Source organism: Ambystoma mexicanum, chromosome 1q (assembly GCF_040938575.1).
Source record: "Ambystoma mexicanum isolate Mex_15411 chromosome 1q, UKY_AmexF1_1, whole genome shotgun sequence".
In the NCBI taxonomy this organism is placed as follows: Eukaryota; Metazoa; Chordata; class Amphibia; order Caudata; family Ambystomatidae; genus Ambystoma; species Ambystoma mexicanum.
Window position 1 is genome coordinate 1,454,026,953 of NC_090922.1, and position 27,082 is coordinate 1,454,054,034.

Here is a 27,082-nt window from a genome sequence, read left to right on the forward strand (position 1 = left end):
GTCTCCCTCGTCAAATAGCAGTCAAATAGCAGCATAGAAATTAGTGCCATTTCCCTTCATAAGGATATTCCTTGTATTGGAGCACAGAATCAGCACAAACTAATGCAGTCCATCTGGGGAACAGAACTGGGTTAACCAGCAATGTCAGTAGGTTGGCTGTCCGCATGACCGGCTGATTGGTCCACAATCTTATTAGGGATAGCTGATTCCAAAAATATTTCTGGGGGTTGTAATTACCTTTGTAGATTTTACTCTGACTGATGAGTATAATTTGTGTTATGCAAATTTCTTATGTGATTTGTAATGTGTGTATGATGTTGTTTGATGGTCTTACGGCCGAATAAAGTTGAAAGTCAAGTTGAGACTGTTTGGATTAAATGCCAGGCATTCACGCCCATATGAGGTTTCAGGCAATGTCCATGGGCTTGGTGGGCTTTCGTTTCTCTGATTGGATGGATTCTGCCCAGTCAAGATGGGACGTGCGTTTTCGGATCCTCAATTTTAAACCATGGACACAGATGCTGGATTCTCTGGCAATTCCACCATCCAATGACGTCTGGCCAAATGGAGGGAAGCTTGCCAACTTGAATCTTTTATTTTTTTATTTGGGGCACGCAACCCTGAAGGCATTCAGAGATGCCATTGGGGAGGAGTCACTACTGTCATTGTTGGAGATTATTTGTGCGTCATCTGCATAAAGATGGATTCTAGGTGCGAGCTGGATCTATAGAGGTGCTAACGGATTAATGTAGGGCTTTAACAGCCATGCAGAAAGAGTTGACCCCTGTCCTGGGGATGTTTGGTTTAGACATACATTTTCCTATCTACATTGGTGCTACAATTCTCGAGGAATGATGTGATCCAGTCTAGCACTGAGACTTTGGTTCCCATTAAGGACTTGAGTATTATTACTTGTGTACGAGCGTGATATAAATAAAATATAATTTCATTTAAATGGTTAAGGGTAATATAGGCTGCTGCGAAATCAAGCAGAATAGGTTTTGATGAGGTGATAGATATGATAGGTGATTTATAACGCGCTTAATACCCAGAGGTTTCCAAGCGCGGACCCGGGGATCGAACCTGTGTTGATTTGCGTCGTCTTGCTTCCAAGGTGAGCACGTTGCCCCTGTGCTATCCTCCTGAGACAGGTGTTGATGTCAAATGCTTTAAGGGTCTCTTCCCTTATGAACATTAGAGCCGTTTCTCTGAACCTGTGGGGTCTAAACGCGGACTAGTTTTCACGTAGAAGGTCATAGAGCTGGGCGAGATTGTCAGGGCTCGAGCCAGCCCTCATCAAAGCTGGCGCTCTGGCCTATCCCTCCTCTTGGGTCAGAGCAGCCCAAAGCAGGGGCCAGCCATGAGCCCCATCTGCTGCCACCCAACAGAATGCAGTTTTCTCCAAAAAAGACATTTTTCTGATGTTCCGGCAACACTTTCAGGAGCGCGCCTACCTGACTTCCTGTACCGGCAGTCTGACTTCCAGGTGTTGACCTCCTCTGTGCTCCTGCAGGCTCACTTCCCTTGCTATATCCAATGCCCCCACCTCTCTTCTTATCATTAAAAAAAACACTGGTGTTGTTCCTCCCCCTCAAGTGTCACAATCCTCTTTCCCTGTCCCAGGTCCCCTCCCATCCCACAAACATAAGCGCTTCTCCATCCCCCAGGTCCAGCCTCCCCCATGCCATCCCTAAAAGAGCACTGTGCCTGCCCCCTACTCTCACCCACAGGCCACCACCTCCTTTCGCTTGTTCTCTGCCCGAGTGCTGCCAGACCCTTTCTCATCCCTGCGCCACCCTTGCCAATCCCCCCATTGACCCAAGTGCCGCCAGCCCACTTTCTCCCCTTCACCACTCCACCATCCCCTAAATACCAGCGGTACCCCATCTCCCAAGTAACACTACCTCCTCTTCCTAGCCTCAGCCCCGTGTGTTGCCCTAGCTCTGTTTAGCCCCTTTTTCTTGCCCCACCACCCTTACCCACTTTTCTTGCCCCATCACCTTTATCCCCTTTAGTAAACCCCAACTCCTTTAGCCTCCTTTGTTGCCCCAATCCTATTTAGCCCAAGTTCCTGCCCCTGCTCCTTTTCATTTCACCTTTAGCCCCTTTCGTTGCCCCATTCTCTTTAGTTCGGTTTGTTGCCCCAGTCTGTTTTAGCCCATTTTGTTGCCGCAGACCCTTTTAGCCTCTTTTGTTCCCACCAGTCCCTTGTGGCCCCCTTTCCTGCACATTTAATTCCTTTTGTTGCCCCCAGTCTCTTCTGGCCCCCTTTGCTGGCCCAGTCTCTTTGGCACCTTTTTTACCCTTCCCCCTTTCTTGTCCCATCTATCCCCTTTTGTTGCTCCAACCCATTAGCCCCTTTCCTTGCTCCCAGTCCCTGACACAGTCCACGCCCACGTCTTGCACTGCCATTTCCGTGCCTCGGCTCATGTTTGCCCCAAGAGCAGGCCAGACCGCCAGGTGCGGCCCTTGCTCGGCCCTGCACATGCATTCCCGGGCTCTCACAGGTATAGTAGATCATATGCTTCACTGTATTCCATAGGTGGTGCAGTGCCCCTCTTTCCAATATTTACACTATGAATGTGATGCTTGAAATAGGGCAATGGTTGTTGCGGTCCTGGCGGTCCATGGGCTGTCCAGGGCTGTTCTTTTCAGCAGCTGGGGGGGGCGGGACGGAGGGGTAGCAGTTGCAAAATTCTGCATTGTGGACAGGCGAGATGGTGGTGCTTAGTGAGTTGATGGTGACCTTGATGAGGGAAGCAGGGCATGGGAGGGACTGCTCCTAAGATTCCCAAATGCCCATCAGTTCACAATCCTGACATGTGGAGTGGGTTAGAATGTTGGGAAGGAATGGATGTTCCTTGCACATGTTCTATTCTATTCCACTTCCCTACTCTTAACTGAGTGGGCTTTGCCTTTTGTATATTTTGTCCACAAAGGCATGGGTCAATCTGTTTATTAGCTCCTACCAGTAGAGTAACTTTGCTGAAAATGTTGGGGGTGGGGGGGACATGACATCTGAACAAAAGGTGCCCCAGCGAAAGTTGGGGGGGGACAAACACCCTTCTCCCCCCTAAAATTACACCCATGGCTCCTACCTGGGCATGGGATCTGAGATCACTCGGCTCTTTCATGATCTGGTGAGTTTAAGACAATCTATTTGTGGCTAAAACAACTGCTTTGACATCCTATCTGGACGATTCCCGGTCAGGAGGGAAAGAACCGGAAGACGGGCCTTCTCTGTCTACACCCACAGACTCTGAAACCTTCTTCACATCCATCCCAAACTCGCACCGTTGCTTCTACATTTCAAGAAGGAACTCAAGACCTTCCTCTGCAAGGACTGTCCCCTCCCTAACACCTAGGCCTCCACCCTACCTAACCTGTGTGTTTTCTGCTCCCCCTTGTTTCCTTCCCTGTTTGTAGATCCCTTGCTGCCTAAATGCCCATTCTGTGCCTCCACGTTTGCCCGCTCTCTGCTCCCTTTTATCTCTGCTTTCTTCACTGTGCCCTTCCTCCTATGACTTGTAAAGCACCCCATTGCTTACTGAAGCTAGGTCTGCGCTCAATAAATACCATATTATTATTATTATTATTATTAACAATTCTTAGTCACTTACCCTCTTCCCTCATATGGAATGCCATCTACTCCTCAGTGGAATGTATGTTGCCCTCTAATAATCTAAGTCCTCATCTTTCTTTTTGTGGAATTGTGCTTGGCATGAAAACATGTATTAGCACACCTCTGGTTTGGGGAGGGTGGTTGGGGCTAGAATTTGAATTGCTCTATTCATATCTAGGCTCATGAAATCCAGAATGGAATTGGAATTCTGGCTGCTGTTTAGGTAAAGGGCTATTGGGTTGGACGTTTTATCTTTTTTGGTCTGAAAGCAATTGGGGGAGACACATTTTGGGTAGTGACTCGTGCCAGAAGCCATTTTAGGTGACTACAGGTGCTCCAGGTCAGTTGATGGTCAGACATGTGTGTGAGACACCCCCTCAAAGGGATTTTTCGGGATATGTTGACATCCAGTGTGTGATTATCTCCGCGTGTAGGGGCGGTCACCTAAGAGGAATGCAGAGGTTATCCATGGTGCATTTTAATTGGCTGTCAGGTTTCTGTGGCAGAGTCCGGACATAGATGAATGTCGTCAAGAACCAGGGTTTTATCTCAACCAAGTTATTGTTCAGAAGGACATATCACATCTGATGACGTTTGCATGTGACCCATCCAGTGGTATGCTGATATGCATGCAATAGGTGTAATGATTGATTATGCATTTACAGCTTATGGATCAGATGATTGTGTTTTGGGTGGTTGCAAAGGTCATGACACAGAAGTTATCTGGGTAGATCGCAGCCACACCTCCTCCCGGTCTATTTGATCTGCCATTAGTCAGAGAGGTTATCCTTGACCCAAGTCTCTCTTATGCCGAAGCAGTCAATTTGATTGTCTCTGGTGGTGAGCTGAATATTGGCCGCCTTTTTTGTATCTGAGCTACTATTAAATATTCCTAAAGTGATAGAGTTGCTGGGATTGGTATCACAGGTGGGCTAGTCTGGTCCACAGGCCTGCCGGACAAATGGTTATTGTTAAGTTTGTTTTGTCTCGGTTTAAACCCCCTGCTCTGAAGACCTCATTCTTTTAATGGATGAGTGGGATTTCACCTGGTGGGTGACATAGGGAAAATTGAACTGTAATTAGTAGGTATGTGGTGGGAGGACCTATACTGAATTTCTGTATGATAGTATGAAGCACATGCATGTTAGAATGTATGAAACCGAACATAATTGTCCCGTCATTATACATTTTGGTAATCATTTTCTTCTTCATCAAGTTGGGAATGGCGGTTAGCAATCTGACCCCGCTGTTAATAGGTGTGGAGTCTTGAGGGCAGAAGAAGGTCTTTCGGTTCATTATCCATTTGGTTGTATGCTTTTATCTCTCAGCGGTGATAATAAGTGGACAAAGATGGCACTGGTATGGAACCATAAACTGATCCTGTTCACCACCGTGAAGCTGCTCATATTCCTATTCTAATGGCTTGACGAGCAAAAGAGTTTAATGATGGAAAGCCTTTTCAAGGCCTCTTGCCCCAGACTCGTTGGAGAACCTGGATCCTCCCTTTTAACAAAGGCGTCCCGTGCTTGGCACCGAGGTCCCCATTAACGGTGATACGTAGAATTCAACTTAAAACCCCATTAGGTGATATACTTAGCATGATCCTGTAGCCTACACTATGAAGGCTCTATACCGTGTTCCTTGGAAGGCAACAACAAATATGGACATTTGGCAAATGAGATCAGAACATTTCTTAATATTGACAGCACACATTTTGTCAACACAAATATATTTATTTATATACAACTTTGGATATTTGTTCATATACCAGCTCTTTTAAATACACCAAAGTATCTCTTATTTACAACATCTACAGCCATATACCACCATTCATTCCGTTATTCATTCATACTCTCACTTGATGTATGTATTTTACACAACCAGGATTATACATAAACATAAATACTCAGACTGTTACATCAATCAATAACACCATCTAAATCAGGAACCCAATCAGTGGGATCCGTTATTCTTTTCGGCAGGATCAATAGCATGATTTTGTACCCTGCATTGTCGGAGCTATAGTTCATTGGGTAGGCTTCATAGTTTAAACAGTACCACGTTAAGCAGGATCTCTAGGAACAATTGGTAACCCAGTTGGTGGGATATGTTGACTGGATGCCTACTCTTTTAGATACATGGCATAACTTGAGATGGACCAGTTGGTAGGGTCTGTGGTATGGAACTGTAGCGTCTTTAGGATGTGCCAAATGAAACCTTAGTGCATGAAGTGGATCTTGAACCTGCAGCTCTAGCTTACTGGGACTTGGACCATACTGTTGGGATTTGTAGCACATGGGGGTGCAACCTATGTGGTTTCGATGCAAGGAAGGCATTGTATCAATAATAGACACAGACACAATAGGTGCAAGTTTGAAAAACCTTTATTTTTGTTGGGTTGGTAGAATGCCTAACTGGCCCTAACACTAGAATGGGAGTAGTCTCGACCATTAAACAAATAACAAACAAGTCCAAGTCAGTCTAGTCAAAATAAAAAGGCCTGTACTAAAAAAAACTACCCTTGCCCTCCTTCTCAAATGACAAATGTGTTAAGGGAATACAAAAGGAAAAAATAGTGTCTTAAAAGAAATGTCAGAATGGCTTATGTGACAACTCCCTTGCCCACGCTCTGCAGCACAGGGTCTCGAGAGTTTCTTAAAGGGATAGGTGGATGGCACAGTTCAATCAGTCTTGCACACTTTGGCTTACTGGTACAATTCCACAGTTCAGGCTTGGGCTTCAAGCTTTTGGCAGTTTAATCAGTTCGTTAGGCTTTGTCCGCCTGGTCATAAATACAGTTCTGCTCTTGACGCTTACTTCAACACAGTCTTCCCTCCGAACGGCTCGAGCCTGTCTTTCTCTTTGTGAGGGTTCCCTTCCCCACGTTTTGTCTTAATATCATTTTACTGTCAAAGACTTTCGAAACTGCAAGGATTTTACGTAGACCTCTGCATGACCACTTTGACCTCTCTTTAAACAATTAAACAATCAACAATCTTCCTCATCTTGCAACACCAGTGCCTCTTGGTACTTGTAGTTTCTTATTCTCTTTACTTTGCCCTCTTGGCCTCTTTCAAAGTTCATATATTTTGTCCTCTTGGCATATTCAGAGTTCAAATACATTGCTTTTCACTTATTCAACTTTCGGGACTGGATCACAGTGACTTTCTTGCCTTCCGTTCCCGTTTTAATATATTTCAACTCATAACATTTCACAGAGACCTTCGAATGTGCAATTCCGCCTCACAGGACCACTCTGTTACTTTGTATACTTTCCTCACAATTCATCAATTGTCCTTTCGGCTTCCTGAAAGTGTGGAATTCTCACCCGGCTGTCAATCGTTCTTCGCAACTACCGATCAGCCCCTTAGCCCTCCAACTTCCATAGCCTGGTTCGCATCAGCCCCAAAAGAGCTGCTCCTTTTCATACCCAGTCTTGCTCATAGTGTGCCTGAGCGTGCAACCTTTATTCTGACAGGCGGCAGGTGTTTATAGTTATGAATACGTGCCTGACTCTGCCTGGTCTCATTAAAGGGACAGAGCCGTGGCAAGTCAGTAGAGGTAATCTTCCAGGCCTCATTTTCATCTTCCTCGGCTCAGTAGTGTTGCAATGTGAAGTGGGGAGAAATTATGGGAGTTGTAGTTTCCCATAAAATAAGCATGGATAGGGGTCAGGTGGGTTGTGGAAAAAGGGGGATAGCATTTTTCACCATCAAGTGCTTCTCCCCCAATCCTCGAGGACCCACTACCCAGGTGATCCTCCCTCGCTTGTCATCCCCCAGGATCAGGGTCCAAAAGCTTTGGCCTTTCCCAGGCCACCTGAGTAGGCTATCCCCGGAAACTAGGTTGTGAAACACCCTCTGGTTTTTTACAAAGCCATGAAGTGGTAGCCACCTCCTTAGGTGGCATCCACTGAATGAATCTATAGCCTGTTTGGTGCGATCTCATGTATGAAATGGTAGCTTGTTAAATGTGATGATCAGAGAGCTCCTTCGCCCATTAGGTGGCCAGGATTTATTGAATGTAACTGTAGCCTGGTAGGTCGGTCCCAGGGAATTCATGGTGATGTCTATAAGAGGGGGCAAATCATTTTACCACAGCATTCTTTTCATGGTCAGGTTACTGAGATTTTAGAAAGGGGGCACATCGGCATACATGTCTCCACCTGGAGGAGAAATACCCAATAAGGAGAGGTAGAGAAGCAAGGGCCATGGTGGCAGTGAGTCCATGGAATACCGGGAAGAGGGGTAAACCACGAAAAGAATGCTACGATACAATTACCCCTGGCCCCTGTAACTTTGTTTATTTATTTGATAATGTGCACCAAACCCTCAGGTACCCCAGGTACTTGAAACTGTATCTGTTTTTTGGGGATCAGTTTTGTGAATCTGTTGCTCCTGTTGGGTGGGATCTACTACGTGAAGCTGTGGGCCTTGTTGAGTGGAATGTTATATGAAGCTGTGGCCCTTGTATGGGATCTGTTGTATGAAGCTGTGACCCATCCTGGGTGGGATCTGTTGCATTAAGTTGTGGCCCCTGTTGTGTGGGATCTATTGTATGACGCTGTGACCCATCCTGGGTGGGATCTGTTGTATGAAGTTGCGGTCCTTGTTGGGTGGGATCTATTATGTGACGTTATGGCCTTGTTGGGTGCGATCTATAGTATGAAGTTGCGGCTCTTGTTGGGTGTGGATCTGTTGTATGAAGTTGCGGTCCTTGTTGGGTGGGATCTATTATGTGAAGTTATGGCCCCTGTTGGGTGGGATCTATGGTATGAAGTTGCAGCCCTTGTTTGGTGTGGACCTGTTGTATGAAGTTGCGGTCCTTGTTGGGTGGGGTAGGGTTGGATGAAGTTGCTGCCCTTGTTGGGTGGGGTAGGGTTGGATGAAGTTGCTGCCCTTGTTGGGTAGTATCTGTGGAAGGCAGCTGTGGCCCTGGTTGGGTGGAATCTGTTCATGAGGAAATCCACCATCTACACGGTGGGTGTGCGCTCACCTGGGCTTTTTTGAAATTTGATATGAAATTGAATGATGGTAGCTCAAACTCTGGAAAATGTGTGGGGCTCAACCGCATACACAGGGGGTAATTTACTATTCCAACTTCAGTCATAGAAATGTGTGGACATTGTTTGATTTTGATGTCTCACGGGTGGGGGTTGATGAAGTCCTGCGGGCACATATGAGAGAACCCTGCAGTATAGTGCTGTAGCCCCCCATTAGATGGGACCGGTAGAATAAAACTGTGGGGCCAGGTAGTGGGTGGGCACTTATTATGAAAATGTAACCTGCATTGGGTGGGTGTGTGGGCTCTGTGGATTTAAGCTGTAAACCCTAGTATGTGAGATTCAATGAAACTAGATTCCCTTATTGCGCGATGAGTCTCTCTTCTGATTGGTCGGCAGCCCTCTGTTCACGCACACTGAAGAGTGAGTTTGGTTGTGCACTGGTTTCCCTTTACCTTTTGTCCCTTTTGACCTCTTGTGTCTGTTCTCCCTTTCTTCCCTCCCCAGGCCCTGGAGGTGCTGACTTCAGCGCTGGAGTATGGCTTGGAAGACCTGCGCAAGGTAAGGCGCCTCCCCAGCCTCCGGGCTTTGCTCTGATCTCGCTGCTAAAGAATGCGCCGTCGTGGCCTAGTGACGCAAGCCCAGGAAATGTATACACTGAGAATGCACCTCACCTGCCCGAGGGAGGGAGGGAGGGAGCTGTGAGGGAAAGGTAGGAGCAGGCGTTCCCGAATAAGGGAGGCCGTAGGCCGCACACCTGCACACCTGCGTCAGGTAACCCTAAACTGTGGCCGAGCCCTCCGAGGAAGTGAAGCCGTGCTGGGAGTGGCCTCTTACTCACCGCCAATAAAGGCCACGTGGCTGGCACACCAAGTGGCCTACCCAAACCACTGAACTGTAGACATTCACAATCGAGCAACACACATTCCTGTCTGATTAGAACCACGGAGCCTAGCCACGAGTCAAACAATCGACTTATTCCCCGTCTCCTCCCAGAAAGCCTAGAAAACAACCCTTGACCCGATAAATTGCAGGGGAGGAATTCTACTGGTCAAGTGAGGGTAAGACTGGAGACGGCGCAGGAAAGATGACGTGGCGGACGCGTAGAATGTGTGAGGCCGGCGCCCGCTGAATGCTGTCAAGTCCTGTGAATACGTTTCCCGCCCTTCTCTAGAACATCTCAGAAGGTGACGGGAAGCAACGTGTAACCCTTTCAGTATTTGCTGAAAGAGGGTGCAATACATGAACGAGTGTGCTGGTCTGTCATGAACCACATCCTTAATGCTTCAAAAAGTGATTCAGTATTGCTTGCAGCTGTAGCCCAAGACTGTCTCCATGAATTAAATGAGTCTCCCGGACTGAAAACTAGTCTCCCGGCTGAGCTGGCTTGCTCCCTCCTACAAAATGAATTAAATTAGGCATCACCCTAGAATACCAATTGCTTCAAACCTCCCTGAAACGGATACATGTATTTAAATTCACAAATACAGAATAAATTAGGTAATTCTGTAAAGTGTGTTTTTAAACCTGGATAAAAAAAGAAGTGGTTAGGCCTCCATAACGTGTAAGTGGTGTCAAAATAACTTTTTTTAAAAAGTTAACTTGAGGCTGGTGTGGGCTCTTGCTTCCCTAGGGTCGTAGGTGGGGGTAGCCAGTGGAGCTTCCGTGTAGGAGCCCTATTGCTTGTCCCCCTCAGACGTGGGTACTTTGTTAGGACATCTCGGAGTTTGAACTGGAAGTGGTCTGGCTGGCGCCTTCTAAAATAGTGTTTCTTGTGCCTCCCCTGGAGCTATCCCTTTTACGTATCGTTCATGGTTACTCATTATGTGGGCCTCCGGAGATTTCAACCTTCAACTCCAAGCAGTCCTATTCAGAATAGTCCCTGCTAAAGGATTATGGGAGTTGTAGTTTAATATCTGGACGGCACATAATCAGTAAGTAATCCTGGAATCCCAGAGTGAACTGTGGCATCCTAGTTGCCTGTCAAGAATGCACTGTCCAAGCAGTGGAATCGCCGCGGGGAGAGGTGGGGGGGAGGGTGGGGGGTGCCACGTCACTCCCCCGGGTTGTAATGTTGCATGCATTTTCAAACATAGAGAAACCTAAGACCCCAACATCAATTACTCTTATTTATTTAGGTTTTGTGTCGCGCTGTACCCCCCTATCCCCCCAGGGCAGCTGCCTTGGAGAGCAGGCAAGGGTGGATGAAAGGGAGGGGCGAATGTTAGCCTGGCAGCATGAAGCATCTGCCCCCATGAGTCCGTTGCATGGGTGGAGGTGGCAGCACTTCAGAGAGGGAGGAGCCCATGGCGGGCAAACATCTAACGGGGTCTAGGGGCCTGCCCCAGGCGATGTTGAACCGACCAGTCCTAGGGTGGGGATATCCCGGGATTATAGCAATGTCGTTCGAGGGGAGACGCGTGGCGATTCTACTGCCTGGGCAGTGCATTCCCACCCACTCACTGCCCATGACCATACTCACAATATTGGCCATTCCCACCCACTTCCTGCCCCTCCCCTCCCAAAACATCTCCTCCTGGGCTATCAAGCCTTACCATCAAACTTTGCATGCAAAGTGCCTGCTAGTGTTTATTTCAAAGTGGTCTTCTGAGAGTTCATTACTTTATTGGCGGTGTTAACCCGCTACTGATGTTATACACATGTGTTAACCAGGTTTGCTTTCAGCCACTCGATTTATACGCCCTATACCTGTCCTTCACTGAAGTCCTGTTAAAAACAAGCATTGGTAAAGCCAACAGTTTTAACTTGTGTATAAGTATTAAGCATTTGCCTGGCACTGCTATTAGGTACCCAGGTACTCGCACCATTTTGCACCTGCTACCATCAATGACCAGTTAATATCAATACGGCAGTGCCTGGCAAATGCCTTTCCTAGGCCTACACAAAGGCCCAACTGTTTTCCTTGCCAATGCTTGTTTTTTTTCATCTCGGGTATAATCGCATTATATACCATGCCCTTGGGCCATACGGGGCATTATGGGCCCTGAAGACCTCATTAAATGCCCTTGCTGTGCTCAGGCCTATCTGTCTTCAGGGCCCAGAACGCCTGATATGGCCCTCAGGATAAGTCTAAAAAGCTTAATTATTAAACGTTTTTGAATATATATTACAGTGTGACAATCGCTGCACTATAGTTAAGGTGAGTGGTGAGTTACATAGGAAATCAAAAAAATGAATTGCTAAAAAAATGGTGACTCGTACAAATGAATTTGGCTGAAATGTTGCACACAGTTTTGTACGCACGGGCCACCCATACCCTCTCACCCAACCCACAGATTGGACAGTTTTGGAAATATTCATTAAAAAATTAAAAAGTTACTAAGAAGACAAAAAAAGCACTTTCAGCCTAGTCCACGTTCATATTTCCCTGTAGACAAAAAAAAGGTAACATTTCGGTGTATTGCACAGCAAAAACCGCAGGATAGAATTGGACCAGGCAGAAGCAACTTGGGAACAAAGCCGCTGACTAGCGTTCCTTTGAGGGTCTGCGGTTATTGTGTCCAGTACTTTTTACAATATTTGATGGAGAAGGGGTTACCCCTTCTGGCAAAATTATAGAGATATCTCCCATGGTGCATTGCAGCAGACAGGCTTTTCAGAAATGAAAAAGCTGCCATCTTTTTTCCGTTTCGAGAGATAACCGCGGTTATACCCGTGACTACCTGAAAACAAAAATGCAGAAAAATGCCATTTCAGGGAGGAAAACAGTAAAAGGGTATCAGTCATGAGGTGAGAGATGGGAGAAATCAGCGTGTCAAATTTGGGGTGTTGAGACTGGGCTGGGCGCCAAGTTAAGAGCACAAATGATTTCCTGTAGCTGCAGTTATACGGAAGGATAACCACGGCTAGAAAAGAGAACGCGAGCAGAAATGAAAGTGTGTCACACGGAAAAACAAGTGTTTGGGGGAATGGGAGAGAGTGGGGGAATGGGAGAGGGCTGTGGAGGTGAGAAGGCCTTGAGGGAAGTGAGGGGGTGGAGGAGGTACAGATGTGGAGGGGGCAGTTGGTGAGTGCCCGTGAGGGCAGGGAAGCATTTTTCCATAGTTTTTCCCAGATATCACCATGGCTAGTGGCTAGTGGCTTGGTATTGTTTTAAACAATAGAGTGGGCACAGGCGAACGCAGGTAGAGTTGTAAAATATACCGTGGGCGTGCCTGAAGTCCATGGCTAGTGGACTGGTAATGTTTTAAAGTATACAGTGGACACGTCCCAAGGCCGTGGCTGGTGGCTTTGTGGTGTTGTAAAATATACAGTGGGCATGGCCAAACATCGTAGCCGGCCATGGCTAGTGGCTTGTTAATGTTGTAAAATATACAGTGGCCACGGGTGAAAGCCATGGCTAGGTGACCATACGAGGGCTGGATTAATATGCTGCCGAGCTGATCACTTGCCTCAAGTTGGTAACAAAGGATCCTGGCCACTTTAGAGCTTTCTAGTGTACGATCTCTAGTGGCGATCCAGCAGGAGGTAATGATGGAAGGTGTCCGAGGTCTTAAAGAGATCTAATTTTATCAGGCGCTGGACATCATTGAGATCCAGGAGTCTTCATAAGTCATTGGCCATGGAGACCACCACAGCCTCGCCTCAGTACTCCGTGATGATAGGAAGCCCTATTGGATTGTGTTGAGATGTTTTTCCAGCACAAAATCCTGCAGTTGCTGAAATAATGCTCATCCCAAACGCTGCAAGGACCTGCTGGGCCTAGTGATGCCTTCTTCTTTGAAGGTCTCACCATAGCTCACTCAAGTTATTCAGGCACTAAGCCCGTCTGCAAGGACAAGTTCAATTTTTGCCTCCAAATCGAAGTTAAGAAAGTCTTGAGTGATTTTTGTAATTCTCGTCGGGCAAGGATCCTTGGCTGAGCTGAAGCATTTGATTTTTTAACTGGGGCAGCCAATTCGGAACTCAAAAGACATTCAGATTGTGTAAGTGGTGAATAAGGAAGCGGTGCTTCCTTTCTGTTGCTGGCATTCATAGTAGGATTTTTTAAAATCATAGGGCTGTCCTGATCATGATGATTTTGCCGACAAAGACTTTCCCAATTGTTTAGAGGACCACCGAGGATGGAACCTGAGTAGCCATTGATTTTGTCCATAGACGTGTGCAAATGCCAAATAGTTTCCTGGGGCTATTTTGGCCTTCAAGGAACCTATTTTGTATAAAATGTTTTCTCAGTTAAGCTGTGCTTGCATTTTTGCTGTGACCTCTAACAGGTCATTCTTGCACCTTTCACAATCCACCCTTCGTCGAGGCTTGTTTCATTCCATTAGGGCCGGGGTGAACTGGCTACTTTGGTGGCACTTCTTGCTTGCGGTCTTGCTTTTTCTTTAGGAGAAATAATACCTAGAATACTTTTGTTAGTGTTCCAGTGCCTCTGTGGGATTAGAGTAAAGGACCAGGAGGGAGAGTGGGCTACCATGCCGATTGCCTTCTCTAACGCGAAGGTCGCTATTACATTCCGCCATTGTGTGCGGCGTTATCCAGGCGTTTTACTGGGACATTTACTGGGACATAAGGGGTATTGGTTTAAAAGCTACACATTAACAAGGGGGTCCTGGGAGTCCCTCTGCCAGACATTAGTCCCGGTTACGAGAGACCTACCCAGAGTCTTTAGCTCACTATCTTTCACAGAGAAGAAATATCCCAAACATATCAGTCTTTGTCCTGCCCTGGGGCAGTCCAGCACCGAAATGCTAGGCAATTCTCATCTGAACAGGAGTACCAACAGAAACCCCAGACACGTGTTTCGGTCTGGTTGGACCTCATCAGTAGGGTGGATCTGTGCCTCTCTGAGAATAGTGAGCAAGGGGTCCACGTCTGGATTCCCCTAGTAACTTAGGGTGAGACCCAAAGTTACTTGAATATGCAAATTAACAAGGGGGGTTCTGTTGGTACTCTTGTTCAGATGAGAATTGCCTAGCATTTGGTGCTGGACTGCCCCAGGGCAGGACAAAGACTGATATGTTTGGGATATTTCTTCTCTGTGAAAGATAGTGAGCTAAAGACTCTGGGTAAGTCTCTCGTAACCAGGACTAATGTCTGGCAGAGGGACTCCTAGGACCCCCCTTGTTAAATTGGTGTAAAAGCTGACAGTATTATTCTATCGCAACAAATTTTCTACTGAGCCCAATCTTCAGTAGGGCATCCCTTAATTTCAGGGTGTTGCCACAAATTATTTCAGGTCCAAGACGGTCCAAGCGTAATTGAATGCACTTATAGATGGTTTCTTCCAGGCAGCAATTATAATCGCCTCCCTGAAATAGTCTTGAGCTCCTCGGAATAACATCTGTGAGGATTTTTGTTAATTTTCTTTATTTGTTAATTTTCTCATGAGCTGTTGGCCACATTTTGTGGCCTCTATAGTCATTTCCCATGACAGACCTCGACCTCTGATATCGGACGCGTCATGTGGATGATGTCTGATCTTCCTGGGCCTTCTGTCTGGACATTTGAGATCTGTAGGCTTTTCTTTTAAACAGAGGCCACCCCTCCTCCAATTCTCCATGTCTGTTGGCCTAGAGCATGCAGAAGCTCTTGGGGATAAGGTTGTTCCGTGCTGCCAATCTGGAAGTGCCTCACCCATTTAAGACCATCAACCTATGTTTAGGCCTGGCGGCTGGAGTTGGACCTCTCCAAAGTTGTGCACTGAGGCTTGGCTAATACAAGTCAAACTTAGAGAGGGATATAACATGCTGTAACTTGCATGCAGTCATGGTGACCCCATCTAAATAAAGTCTTAAAACAGAAGAGTGGGGCTGCCCCCAGGTCTTAGCTTTCGTGACTCCTGCCAGGAGGGACTTAATGTTAGATTTGAGTATATTTAAAGAGGTAAACAGCCAGTCAGCACTGAAACAGATGTAATGTAATTTGTCATTTGGATAGCGCCTTTTCCCATTGTATGGCCTCAATGCGCTGTAGGTGAATGCTCTCGGGGGACCAAAGTCCAAGGTATGAGAGATTTGTCTGAGAAGTTTAGAATGCGTGTGTGCATTTTAGTCAATACGAAGGAAGGGTTGGGGTGGCCAAGTCCCTGCTAGCGACCCATGTTGAGCTGGCTTGTAGATGGATGCTGTGAGGTTGTCGGGAGAGTATGCGAGTGCAGGAGACTGGTTTTGTGTCCAGCTAGGCTAAAGCTTTGTCCTGGGACACAGCCCCTAGTGGCATAGGTGTTGTGCGATGAGTCTTCAAGTATCGACATGGAGTGCGATACATACCCATGTGTCCTAGCTGGTTGCTTAGATTCGTTGACGTGGCGCAAATTCTGTCCTGCAGTCTGCTGGAGTTTATTCTCTGCATCACTCAGTACATTCTTTCAGGGGTTAATTGCTGCTTCGGCCTGTCTGATTGGGGGTTAAATGACCAGAGGCGCGTAATGGGTTTGTCAGGATGCGGGGAAAAGCAAGTTCTTTGAGGGACTCATTGTGGGACTCATTGCGGTCTCATCCTATCCGACAGGGGGCTAAAGTAGCCCCGGGGGAGGAAGGGTTCTTCAGGATGCGAGGGAGAAAAGCCAGGTTTTGAGGGCCTTCTGGGAGGCAATGTGATCCTCTAGGCGGCGGATGCTCAGGGTAATTGCATTCCAGATTGTGGGAGCACACGGAGAAGGAGGATCCCATAGTCTTGTCGATTTGAAGGGAGGGATGACGAGGAGGAGTGCGGTGCCTGATCGCTGGTGTCTATTGGGTTTGTAAGGGGTGAGCTTCAGCTGTAGTCATTCCGGGCCTGTCTTGTTAAAGGACAGTACAGGTAAAGCTGTTTTATGCAAAATATGGACTAACGTAATAGACTGAGGTGGTTGCAAAATCTAGCCAGAGGCAGAACCCTATACAATGTAGTTATTTAAGTAGCCTACCTATATCAGAAGTGTGTCCTCTAGATGAATTGTAAGTTAGGTTTGTCCCCGGTTAGAGTGACTGAAGGATCTTGGGCCAAAACCCCTTTACCAAGATAGAAGAGACCCACTTTATCAGGTAGGAGTACATGACGTGTGTAATCCGGAGACCCCTGGCCGGCCCATAGAGCCGAGGTTTGCTCCGAAGTACTTTAAGACGAGATAGCTGCACCCTTGAGATGGATGGGGGTGCAGATTTATTACTCCAACACCAATCAATAAGGACAACTCAATGGTTTGGCAAAGGGAGTCCGTTTAATGACAAATACAAAAAACGGGGAGTCATGGAAATCAGCAGTGATGCGATCGTCCTTCTCGCTTCAACTCCAATGAACTTCATAAAAATCATAGAATTTATACTGAAAACTCGTCATAATTGACGTGTAGCACTCAAAAGTTAACATGCAATTCTATTGGTTATGAAAAGGTAACTTTAATATAGGTACTATATCTGTATATGGTAACAGAGTGAGGGGATTGGGTAAACACTGTCAGGTGGACGTCTAAGCCCTTCCTTCAAAGATGACTACTGAAGACGTTACTAAAAGTACGACGGCCCATTGGTTCTACTAACTATGGGACCCTATATTATTTGGTCCATTGTGATTGGTTTGGCACCAACCCCATGCCTACATTTCCACTTTGCTTAGCAGCACACAGAATGGTCAGCCAGGTGTAGGGTGCCCCTCCATTACCCGGCCTTTCTCCAATTAAGGTTACAATCAATCATCACTTCAACAACTATGTGTCAATTATGTTACTGTGGTTGGCCTCGAAACTGAATCTTCTGTCTGGGAACGTTCTGATATCCCCTCCTGGGCGGATGCCAAGCATAGGTGTGAACTCGTGCTTCTCCTCGCTCAGATGGTCACGTGATGCAGACACTGTGAATTTGCCTAGTTTCTCTCAATTTGTGCATTTGATTCTTATTCGGCTTGCCACCTGCCTACGCTTCCTTATCTTGACCTTTCAGAGACAGGATATTCTGTTCTTAAGTTTCAATTATATGTAGCTACTGTTTGTTCCTTCTATTGGTATGACCTTGGCTCTCCTGGCATGAGTTGCATCTGCCGAGTTTCGATTCAGCCGTCTCTTCTCATTTTGTTAGAATATGACTATCTGTTAATTTGGCCTTTAGTAACCTTGGTTGATTCTGCTTCGTTTGCAAAGTGGAATAACACTTATAATACTGTGCTTCGTTTTGAGGTAGATTATGTATAATGGCGTTTGGCGCATTATTCTTCTACTTAGCATTGCAAGCCGCATCATTTTCTTAGCTTTCTTGCGGTTCCAAGCATATGTACAAGTGTTAGCTGGTTGAATATCTTCATCCTGTTTACAGCTTAAGCTTCTTTGTACTTCAACATCGTTCTCCCCTTTTAGGTTCACAACATCCTTATTCATGGCGTTTCATCTCTGGGTGTCATTCTCGGGTTGTCATTTCTTCTACTTGTACGCCAGTCCGGGTCTTCGTGATGTCACCATTCGTCTTCCATTAGACCTTTTTGTTTTCTTCCGGGACTGTACTTAGGCAATCTTCATTTCGTCTCATTTGCTGGTAAGGTTTCCTTAATGGATACCTCACTGTCCATTGTTTTCTTGGTATCGGTACTTGAAATGGTGTTGCTCTTCTGATCGGTACTGGGCAGAGCCCTACTGCGGCTCTCTGCTGATTTATCTGCTCATCATACATCACATATTTTGGTGTGAACGTTCCTGGTACTTCAAAATGGGCGACTGGAGTGCAGGCTTTATTTGGGACCTCCTCTACATGTGTAGTCTGCATTTACTCAAGTACGCCAGTAGAAAGGATAGCATATCTCATGCTGATGTTTTGTAATATATATATATTTGTTTTTTTCTGAGGCTTGTGGAATCTGCTTGGATCACATGCTGTGCATAGGCCAACATCTAGTGGAAGCTGCAGAGTATTACAGTTTGTTTTTCAAAACTCGAAAATGGGCGCCGACCTAGTAGGGCGTACCAGTAATACTATCCCTAGTGTGACGTCCGCTGTACCCATGATCCCTCACGTGTGTAGGACCCTTAGATTGTTTATTTCCGCCATACTTGTCGGAAGCATAGTTGCGGAGTTCCCTGGCTTTCAGCCTTTTATGATTAATTATTCATAAATTCCCTGTTCCTCTTATCCCACGTTGAGACTCCGAAGATCGACGCCGGAACTGAAGAACAAACAGCCGTTGAGACTGCACGACAGATTTTGGGCCTCGGAAGGCCTCGGCCTGGGCCTCGGAAGGCCTTTGGCCTCGGCCCTGCAAGTAGGGAGAGTGGGGGGTGGACATACTCACACTCGTTTATTTCCTACATACACTCGCCTGCTGCCATATAATAACATATGGAGAGTACTCCATTTAAATTCTGCCCCAAGTGCAACCGTAAGTTCCCTTGGGTAGATGAGCATAACACCTGTAACCTCTGTTTGCCTAGAGACCACCCCGAAGCCAATTGCAGAGTGTGTAAGCTCTTTAAAGCTAAAACATTTAAGGACCGCTCCACCAAACGTTGGGCCCATTACGCCAGGCAACTCGAGGCCATGGACGCTGTGGGTTCCTTCAGTGATGGCAGCAACGCCGCTGTTTCGGACGGCGAGGGCACTGAAGTGTTGTAAAACACCCAAGCGCGAGTCCCCGACCTCGGAGGACTGTCTGGCAGGGCAGTTATGGGGACCACACCCAGCGGCATGAGCGCTACCCATACACCTACATCTAAACACACTAACCCCTCCCAAGACTCGACACGCGTGTCAAGCGATCGGCAGAAAAAGGCACAAAGAGAGCGGTCCGCAGAATTGGTGTCCTCTGGGCGTTCCAAGTCTCGATTGCCTCACGACACACAGCAACTGTCTAAGATTGCTAAGGGTGCCACGCTTCCTAAAGTCACAGAGGTTTGGTCGTCAGAAGACAAAACCGACCTCCACCCCCAAGCAGCTCGGTCAAAGTCGGCTCCGGCAGTTTGTTCTACGTCTAACTCCGAGTCTCGACGTCCCCCCTCTAAATCCTTAGACCCTACGGAAACCACCTCTGAATCTCAACGCCAGGCGTCGAAAGCTTCAGGGAAGGCCAAGGAATCAGGGAAACATTCCTCCACACATGGGAAAGGGGACAAACAACAGAAAAAAACATCTGAACACCATATTCAGATGGACAAACGTAGATCCTCTGAAAAGACCAAGACTCCCTGACCCTGACCCTGTCACTAGGCCTAAGGTTGTCCCTCCCACTCCAGAGGATATGGGAATGGAAGATGAACCTCATCAAGAGGTGATCATTCTCAGTTCTAAGGAGTGGAGCGTTGAAGACATCGACAGGGTGATGAGGCGAATGTCTTTTATGGAAAATTTGTATGAGAAAAATACTGATTACTTTCTGAGCTATCAGAATACCCCTGTTAACTCTACTCCTTCCGGATCCAAAGACCCTCAGCCTCCTAGTAAGAGACCTCGCACTGAGACTCCAGTTCAAGGCCTGCTTTCGGACCCACTCACTATTGAACCTCATCATCAGTATGCTGAAGATCCAGACATACAAATACTGGACGACCAGGAAGGGGTCGAATACTATGGGGAGGATGAGGATGAGGACGAGGACGAGGACGAGGATGAGGAGGAGGAAGACGAGGCAAAGGCCTATAGTCTCGACTCCCCTATTCCCAAGGACCCACCAGTGAATGACTCACCTTTGGATAATCAGCAATTACTAACTGAGGTCTTAGCTAAAGCTGCAGAGCACTTTCATATAGACACTCAATGGGCTCAAGAAGAGAGGGACTTTGCAGAGGAAATTATGGGGGATAGGAAATCCGTTGCCCAAGCCATACCAATTCTGAAATCCATTCAACGCAGATTTGATCCCTCCCTCCTCATCCCTAACCTTACCTGGGCAGTCAACCCAAGAATAGAAAAATTATTTAGGGCCGCCCCCTCCGATCCACTTTATATAGGGGGTCAGCTTAAACCCGACTCTTTGGTGGTCACAACTACCAGAAAGAGGGCAGGTACACCTCTAGCATCCTCCGAAGCTCTTCAAGACGAGGAGAGCAACAGGATATATGGGCTAGGAAGGAAAGTAGCTTCCACCTCTGCTTACCAGGCAAGAATTGCTAATACCACCACTCTGCTGGCAAGTTATAATTGTCACCAACGGGAGCAGATAGCTGACCTCATTGACTCGCACCTGAACCTCTAAAGGGCCAGTTGGCCCAGATTGCATCAGAAGGGAGATCGGTGTCCGTATGCATTCTCAAGGTGAATTTTGAAACGGCAGACAATGCAGGCCGGCACATCGCAGAGAGCACAGTCATCAAGAGACACGCTTGGCTAAGGCAGTCAGAGTTCAAACCCGAGACACAAGCCACTCTAATCGACATGCAGGTGGGACCAAATGTCTTGTTTGGGAAAGCGGTGGAAGAGACACTCAAAACAGCAAAAGATGAATATGAGACCCTTAGCTCCCTTGGTCAGCTAACCAATAAACCCACGAACCAACAAGGGAATAATAATTTTCGTCGCTCCCTCGGCCAAAATTCCCAAAGAGGATCCAACTACTCCCGAGGACAAGGTACATCATGGGGAAACAACCAACAGAGTACCCAGAATTTCACCAGAGGTCATAAAAGGGGCTGTGGTAGAGGGAGAGGCAGCCCAGGTAGAGGCGGTACGCCTCCCAACAAACAGTGACGCTCCGCTCAGGGTCCCTTCCCATGCATCCCTAGTAGGGGGGCACATTTCCAGTTTCACCACGCATGGGAGGGGATCACATCGGACAGATGGGTGCTGTCCAATGTCCGCGGGATACTGCATCGAACTGTTGGAGCGCCCCCGCGACCATCCTCCAAGACAGAAAATACACTCCAAAGAATACTCCTCGAGGAGATTGTCATTCTTCTTGCAAAGGACGCGATAGAACTCGTCCCGGGCAATCAGGTAAACTAGGATATTTATTCAACTTACTTCCTTGTGCCAAAAAAAATCTAACAATGCGTCCAGTATTAGACTTATGCCCTGCAAACAAGCATGTCAAGCCTCAAACATTTTGCATGACTACCCTCCAAGAAGTAATCCCCCTACTAAAGAAGGGATATTACATGGCAACATTGGACATGAAAGATGCCTATTTTCATATTTCAATGTTCCCAGCGCACAGAAGATTCTTGCGCTTCAAGGTGGACAGTCAGCACTACCAGTTCAAGGTGCTGCCCTTCGGTATAGCCTCGGCTCCAAGGGTATTCACTAAGGTACTGGCGGAGGTGGCGGCGCACCTACGCAGGGAGGCAATCCCAGTGTACACTTACCTGGATGACTGGCTCATCACGGGGGAGACCCCAGTAATTTGTAGATCCAACATCCAAAGAACGATCGACCTCCTCTTCGAATTGGGCTTCTCAATCAATGAGAAAAAATCAAGCCTTGTGCCAAGCACCTCCAAATAGTTCTTAGGAGCTGTCCTAAACACTGAAGAGGGGTTGGCCTTTCCATCAGAGGAAAGAATTTGGAATCTATTACTGCAAATTCCTCAATATCAGTCCGGTCGTCAGATAAGGGTTCGCAATGCGATGTGTTTGCTAGGCATGATGGTGTCATGTATTTACCTGGTTTCACACGCGCGTCTGCGCATGCGACCCATGCAGGAATGGTTGGCGAAACAGGGGTCTCAGGCAAGCAGTCAGTGTGACGATCTACTGGTCGTTTTGCCAACACTAGTAGAGGGTCTTCGCTGGTGGAGAAGGGAGAATCTTTCAAAGGGGAAACACTTTTATGATCCAGAAATACAGGCTGTAGTCACTACAGGCGCGTCCCTCTCAGGATGGGGAGCACACCTCCTTCACCACACAGCGCAGGGCCTCTGGTCTCCCACTCTGGCCAAGAATCACATCAATCTGCTAGAGCTTCTGGCAGTCTTCAGAGCATTTTGAGCGTTCGAACCCCACCTATCGAACCTGCCAGTGCAGATCCTAATGGACAGCACGACAGCAATGTTTTACATAAACAAACAGGGTGGCACTCGTTCGCCAAATCTGTCCAAACTTGCCCAGAAAATTTGGATATGGGCACTCAGACGGAACATTTGCCTGTCATCTCAACATTTTCCAGGGGATCTCAATTCACTAGCAGACGCTTTGAGCAGGGACCCCCTCCCGGAAGAACCCAAATGCTGTCTACACAAAGAAGTCGTAGGAGACCTCTTCTCACAGTGGGGTTTCCCCACTATAGACCTGTTCGCCACAAGCGAAAACAGACAACGCCCAGGATTCGCATCCAGGTTCCCCCAGCCAGGCTCCATGGGGAACGCTGTATGGATGAACTGGTCGGGGATGTTTGCCTGCGCTTTTCCACCAACCCCTCTGTTGAGGAAGGTGGTCAACAAGATGCACAGGGAATCGATGATGCTCATCCTAGTTGCCCCCATGTGGGCGAGACAACCGTGGTAACCGCACCTGCGCAAACTGGCAGTGTGCGAACCCATCAGATCCCCGTGCTGGCACAACCTACTATCCCAGCACAAAGGACAAACAGTGCATCCTCAACCCAGCTCGATGAACTTGGCAGCATGGCTCCTGAAGTCATAGAGTTTGGCCATCTCAATCTACCACAGAGATGGATGGATTTCCTAAAAGAATCAAGGAAACCGAACACAAGACACTGTTAGTTTGATAAATGGAAGAGATTTGTTATTTGGTGCCAGAACAAACAAATCACCCCGGTTGATTGCACTCCTTCAAATATTGTCACCTACATGCTCCACCTACTGGACGCAGGGTTGGTATTTAATTCACTCAAGGTATACCTGGCGGCGCTGTCAGCCTACACCACCTCCCATAACAAGGTGTTGTGGTGGAAAGTACCAGTGGTTAAGGCCTTTTTGGAAGGGGTAAAGAGACTCCACCCTCCAATTTCGAACCCACCTCCAGGGTGGGACCTTAATGTGGTGCTTGCTAAACTCATGGGCCCCCCCTTTGAACCCATGCATAAAGCTAGTCTCAAACACCTGACCTATAAAACTGCCTTCTTAGTAGCCATTACATGGGGAACAGGTGCAAGTGGATCTATGTTACCTGGCCTAAGCCCCGCCCACCTGGTACCTTCCTGCCTGCCGCTCTTTTTCACCACTTAGCAAGCCCCGCCCACCTGGTGCCTTCCTGCTTGCCACTCTTTTCCACCACTTAGCAAGCCCCACCCACCTGGTGCCTTCCTGCTTCCCACTCTTTTTCACCACTTAGCAAGCCACGCCCACCTGGTGCCTTCCTGCTTGCCGCTCTGTTTCCCTACTTAAGGAGCCCTCCAGCTTCTTTTCCTTTGCAGATGGGGAGCAGGTGCAAGTGGATCTAGGTCACCTGGCCTAAGCCCCGCCCACCTGGTGCCTTCCTGCCTGCCGCTCTTTTTCACCACTTAGCAAGCCCCGCCCAATTGGTGCCTTCCTGCTTGCCGCTCTTTTTCACCACTTAGCAAGCCCCGCCCACCTGGTGCCTTCCTGCTTCCTGCTCTTTTTCACCACTTAGCAAGCCCCGCCCACCTGGTGCCTTCCTGCTTCCTGCTCTTTTTCACCACTTAGCATGCCCCGCCCACCTGGTGCCTTCCTTCACCATCACTGTCTTGTGACCAATGCTGGATTTGACTTTTATGGACTTCATTCATTCACGGCGCGTCACTCTTTCTCAACTCTCATGCTGGACTTCCTTTGCATCTTGTACTCATGGTGGCCCTGAATCATGCTGTTCCCATCTTCATCTTGTATCCAGGCTTGCAACATTATGTGTTACTACTGACTTCTGCAACTGTATTCGCTCTTCACTCTTGCTTCGCCACTCTTTTTGACGGCTTACTCTCTCCTCCTTTCCCTTCTCTCTTTTCCTATATCCTCCCTTTACTTTCTTCTATGCACTTACTCTATCAGAATTGTCCCTGGACCTAATATGATGGCAACCTCGTCTGTTTCCTCCACTCTCCCATTACTGTTTTATTCCTCCCCACCACTCCTCCAGCACTATCTGAAATGTCATCAGGCCTAGTATGATAGTCGCTTGTTTTGTTCCTCCCCTCCCTTTCTGCACCCCTCTCCCTCACCTTTTTTTTCTCTGGCTCTACCAGAAATGTCATCAGGCCTAGTACGGTAGTCGCCTGTCTTTTTCCATTTCCTTCCCACTCTCCCCCTCCCTTCCTTATCTATGTCTTAGCTCTTGCACTATCTGAAATGTCGTCAGGCCGAGTACGATAGTTAATTTCACATCCTTACTGTTCAGGGCCTGTAAGAATGTGGTTGTATTTTCCCTTGTTCCCTCCCTTGCCTTGAAGCGCTTTGAAACACATTGTGTATAGGCGCTATATAAATAAACAGTCATATCATATCATATCCATAAGAAGGCTCAGTGAAATACAGGCTCTGTCAGTCCAGGATCCTTTCTTTACTGTTCAGAAGGACAAACTGGTTCTACGAACTCACCCTAGGTTCTCACATAAGTTCATTTAAAAATTCCATGTTAAGCAGTCCATTGAGCTACCGGCCTTCTTCAAAGAACCCAAGAGCTCTGCTGAGGTGAAACTAAACACACTAGATGTGCGAAAAGCGGTCCTCTACTATGTAGACAAGACCAGACCGCTAGGAAAGACAGATCAACTGTTCATCTCTGTAACTAAAGGCAGAGAAGGAGATCTGGCCTCTAAAGGTGCCATCTCGAAATGGATAGTCAAATGTATCCAGCTGTGTTACTCCCTTTCAGATGAAACTCTGCCTTTTACGCTAGGGGCCCACTCTACAAGAGGCACTGGGGCCACTCTGGCTTTCATTGCAAATGTACCCCTTGACACCATTTGCAAAGCAGCTACATGAAGCTCTATTCAGACCTTTACTCAGCACTACTGCATTGACACCCATTCCAAGACAGATACTCAAGTGGGACAAGCGGTTCCAAGCCATTCATTTGCTCATGACCCTTCTCACATCCCACCTCCTTCTTCTAACACTGCTCGCTAATCTATGCACAGCATGTGATCTAAGCAGATTCCACAAGCCTCAGAAGGGATACATTACTCACCGTAATCGTATTTCTGATGCTTGTATCTGCTTAGATACACATGCGCCCGCCCTTCCTCCCCTCTGAGAGAAGGTGCATGGATGCTTGTAGTCTTATCTATTTTATCTGCTTGGATACTCTGTACTCGCGCTACTCCTCATGCTACCTCAGAAAAAATACAATCTGAGGGTCCTACACGCTTGAGGGATCATGGGTACAGTGGACGTTACACTAGGGATAGTTTTACTGGCACGCCCTAGGTCGACGCCCATTTTCGAGTTTCGAAAAACAAACTGTAATACTCTGCAGCTTCCACTAGATGTCGGCCTATGCACAGCATGTGAATCAAAGCATACACAAGCATCAGAAATACGATTACGGTGAGTAATGTATCCCATATGTATTTATATTTATGCAACTCAGGACGCATTGGCCATAACGGACAAGGCACTGGCGAACTGGGTATGTTATAAGAAGGGGAAGTTTTGAGAAGCATCTGGCTATGATTGGGTGTTTATAGCGTAATGGTAATGACGCTAACGTAACGTTGGAAGCCCTTTTTTTAACTGATTAGTCATTGATAATGATATATCATTTAAAGTTTGCATGGACAAAACTTTTTTTATGTGGCATTATATGAATAGTTGGCTAAAATCTTGTGTCTAGGTATTGCCATTAATTTTTTATTTTTTATTTTTATTTAATTCAGTCGTAAAACAACTTTTCAAATTATTTACATAACACAAAGTCAAATTATTCCTTTAGAATCTAAAATCATTATTAAATTCATAATACACATTGTTTACATCAACAGCAGACATGATTGAGACAGAACATGAACATAAGGTAAAACATAATCATGCAATATGACTAAAACATTTATGGTCATTGTAGAATAATGAACAACACAGTTAGTAAAAAGAATGCTTCATGATATATCAACCACACTAATGGGCAAAAATAAAAGAGAGCCTGGTAGGCAACAATAAGTTGCTCCCTTTTCCATGACAAAAGGTAAATCCTCAACTATTGGTGTATTATGATTTACAGACAGCAAGGTTCTCATACTCGTTTGAAGAATTATCTGACAGTACCATGTCCAAAAATTGGTCAATTGCTATTTGAATTGAAATTCTTGGGTTGGAAAAGAGTATTTGCCATTTTTGGAATTGGGTTCAATGATTCTGGGACATCAATTTATCCTTGAAGCATCTGCTTCTGACCCCACTTACTGCTTTGCCAGCAAATGTTGTACAGTTTCAATTTGATTTATGTTCTTACAGTACCGACAATAATTTTGCTCACTTGATATGATCTTTCTCCTGTGCAATATGTCGCGAGTACTGGTTTAACCTGAACCTCAAATACTTCCTCCTAATAAGAGGGCATGGATGTTTTACAAAATAAGATGCCATTATCCCATGCTTCTTCAACCCAAACAGGAGACCATTGAAGTCCTTGTATGTTGTACATTTTGTTATATGTCCAGCCCAATCATGTTGGAATACTTTTACTTTAG

At 46.8% G+C, this 27,082-nt stretch overlaps 1 protein-coding gene across 4 annotated transcripts in view; it reads left to right on the forward strand.

Moving 5' to 3' along the window:
• BTBD19 (BTB domain containing 19) overlaps positions 1-27,082 on the forward strand; it is a 1,265,487-nt gene that overhangs the window by 399,878 nt on the left and 838,527 nt on the right. For all 4 annotated transcript variants that reach the window (XM_069642352.1, XM_069642353.1, XM_069642350.1 and 1 more), the window contains one exon: positions 9,132-9,185. In XM_069642352.1, the coding sequence (XP_069498453.1) occupies positions 9,132-9,185 (54 nt within the window). The remainder of the gene's footprint in view (positions 1-9,131; positions 9,186-27,082) is intronic.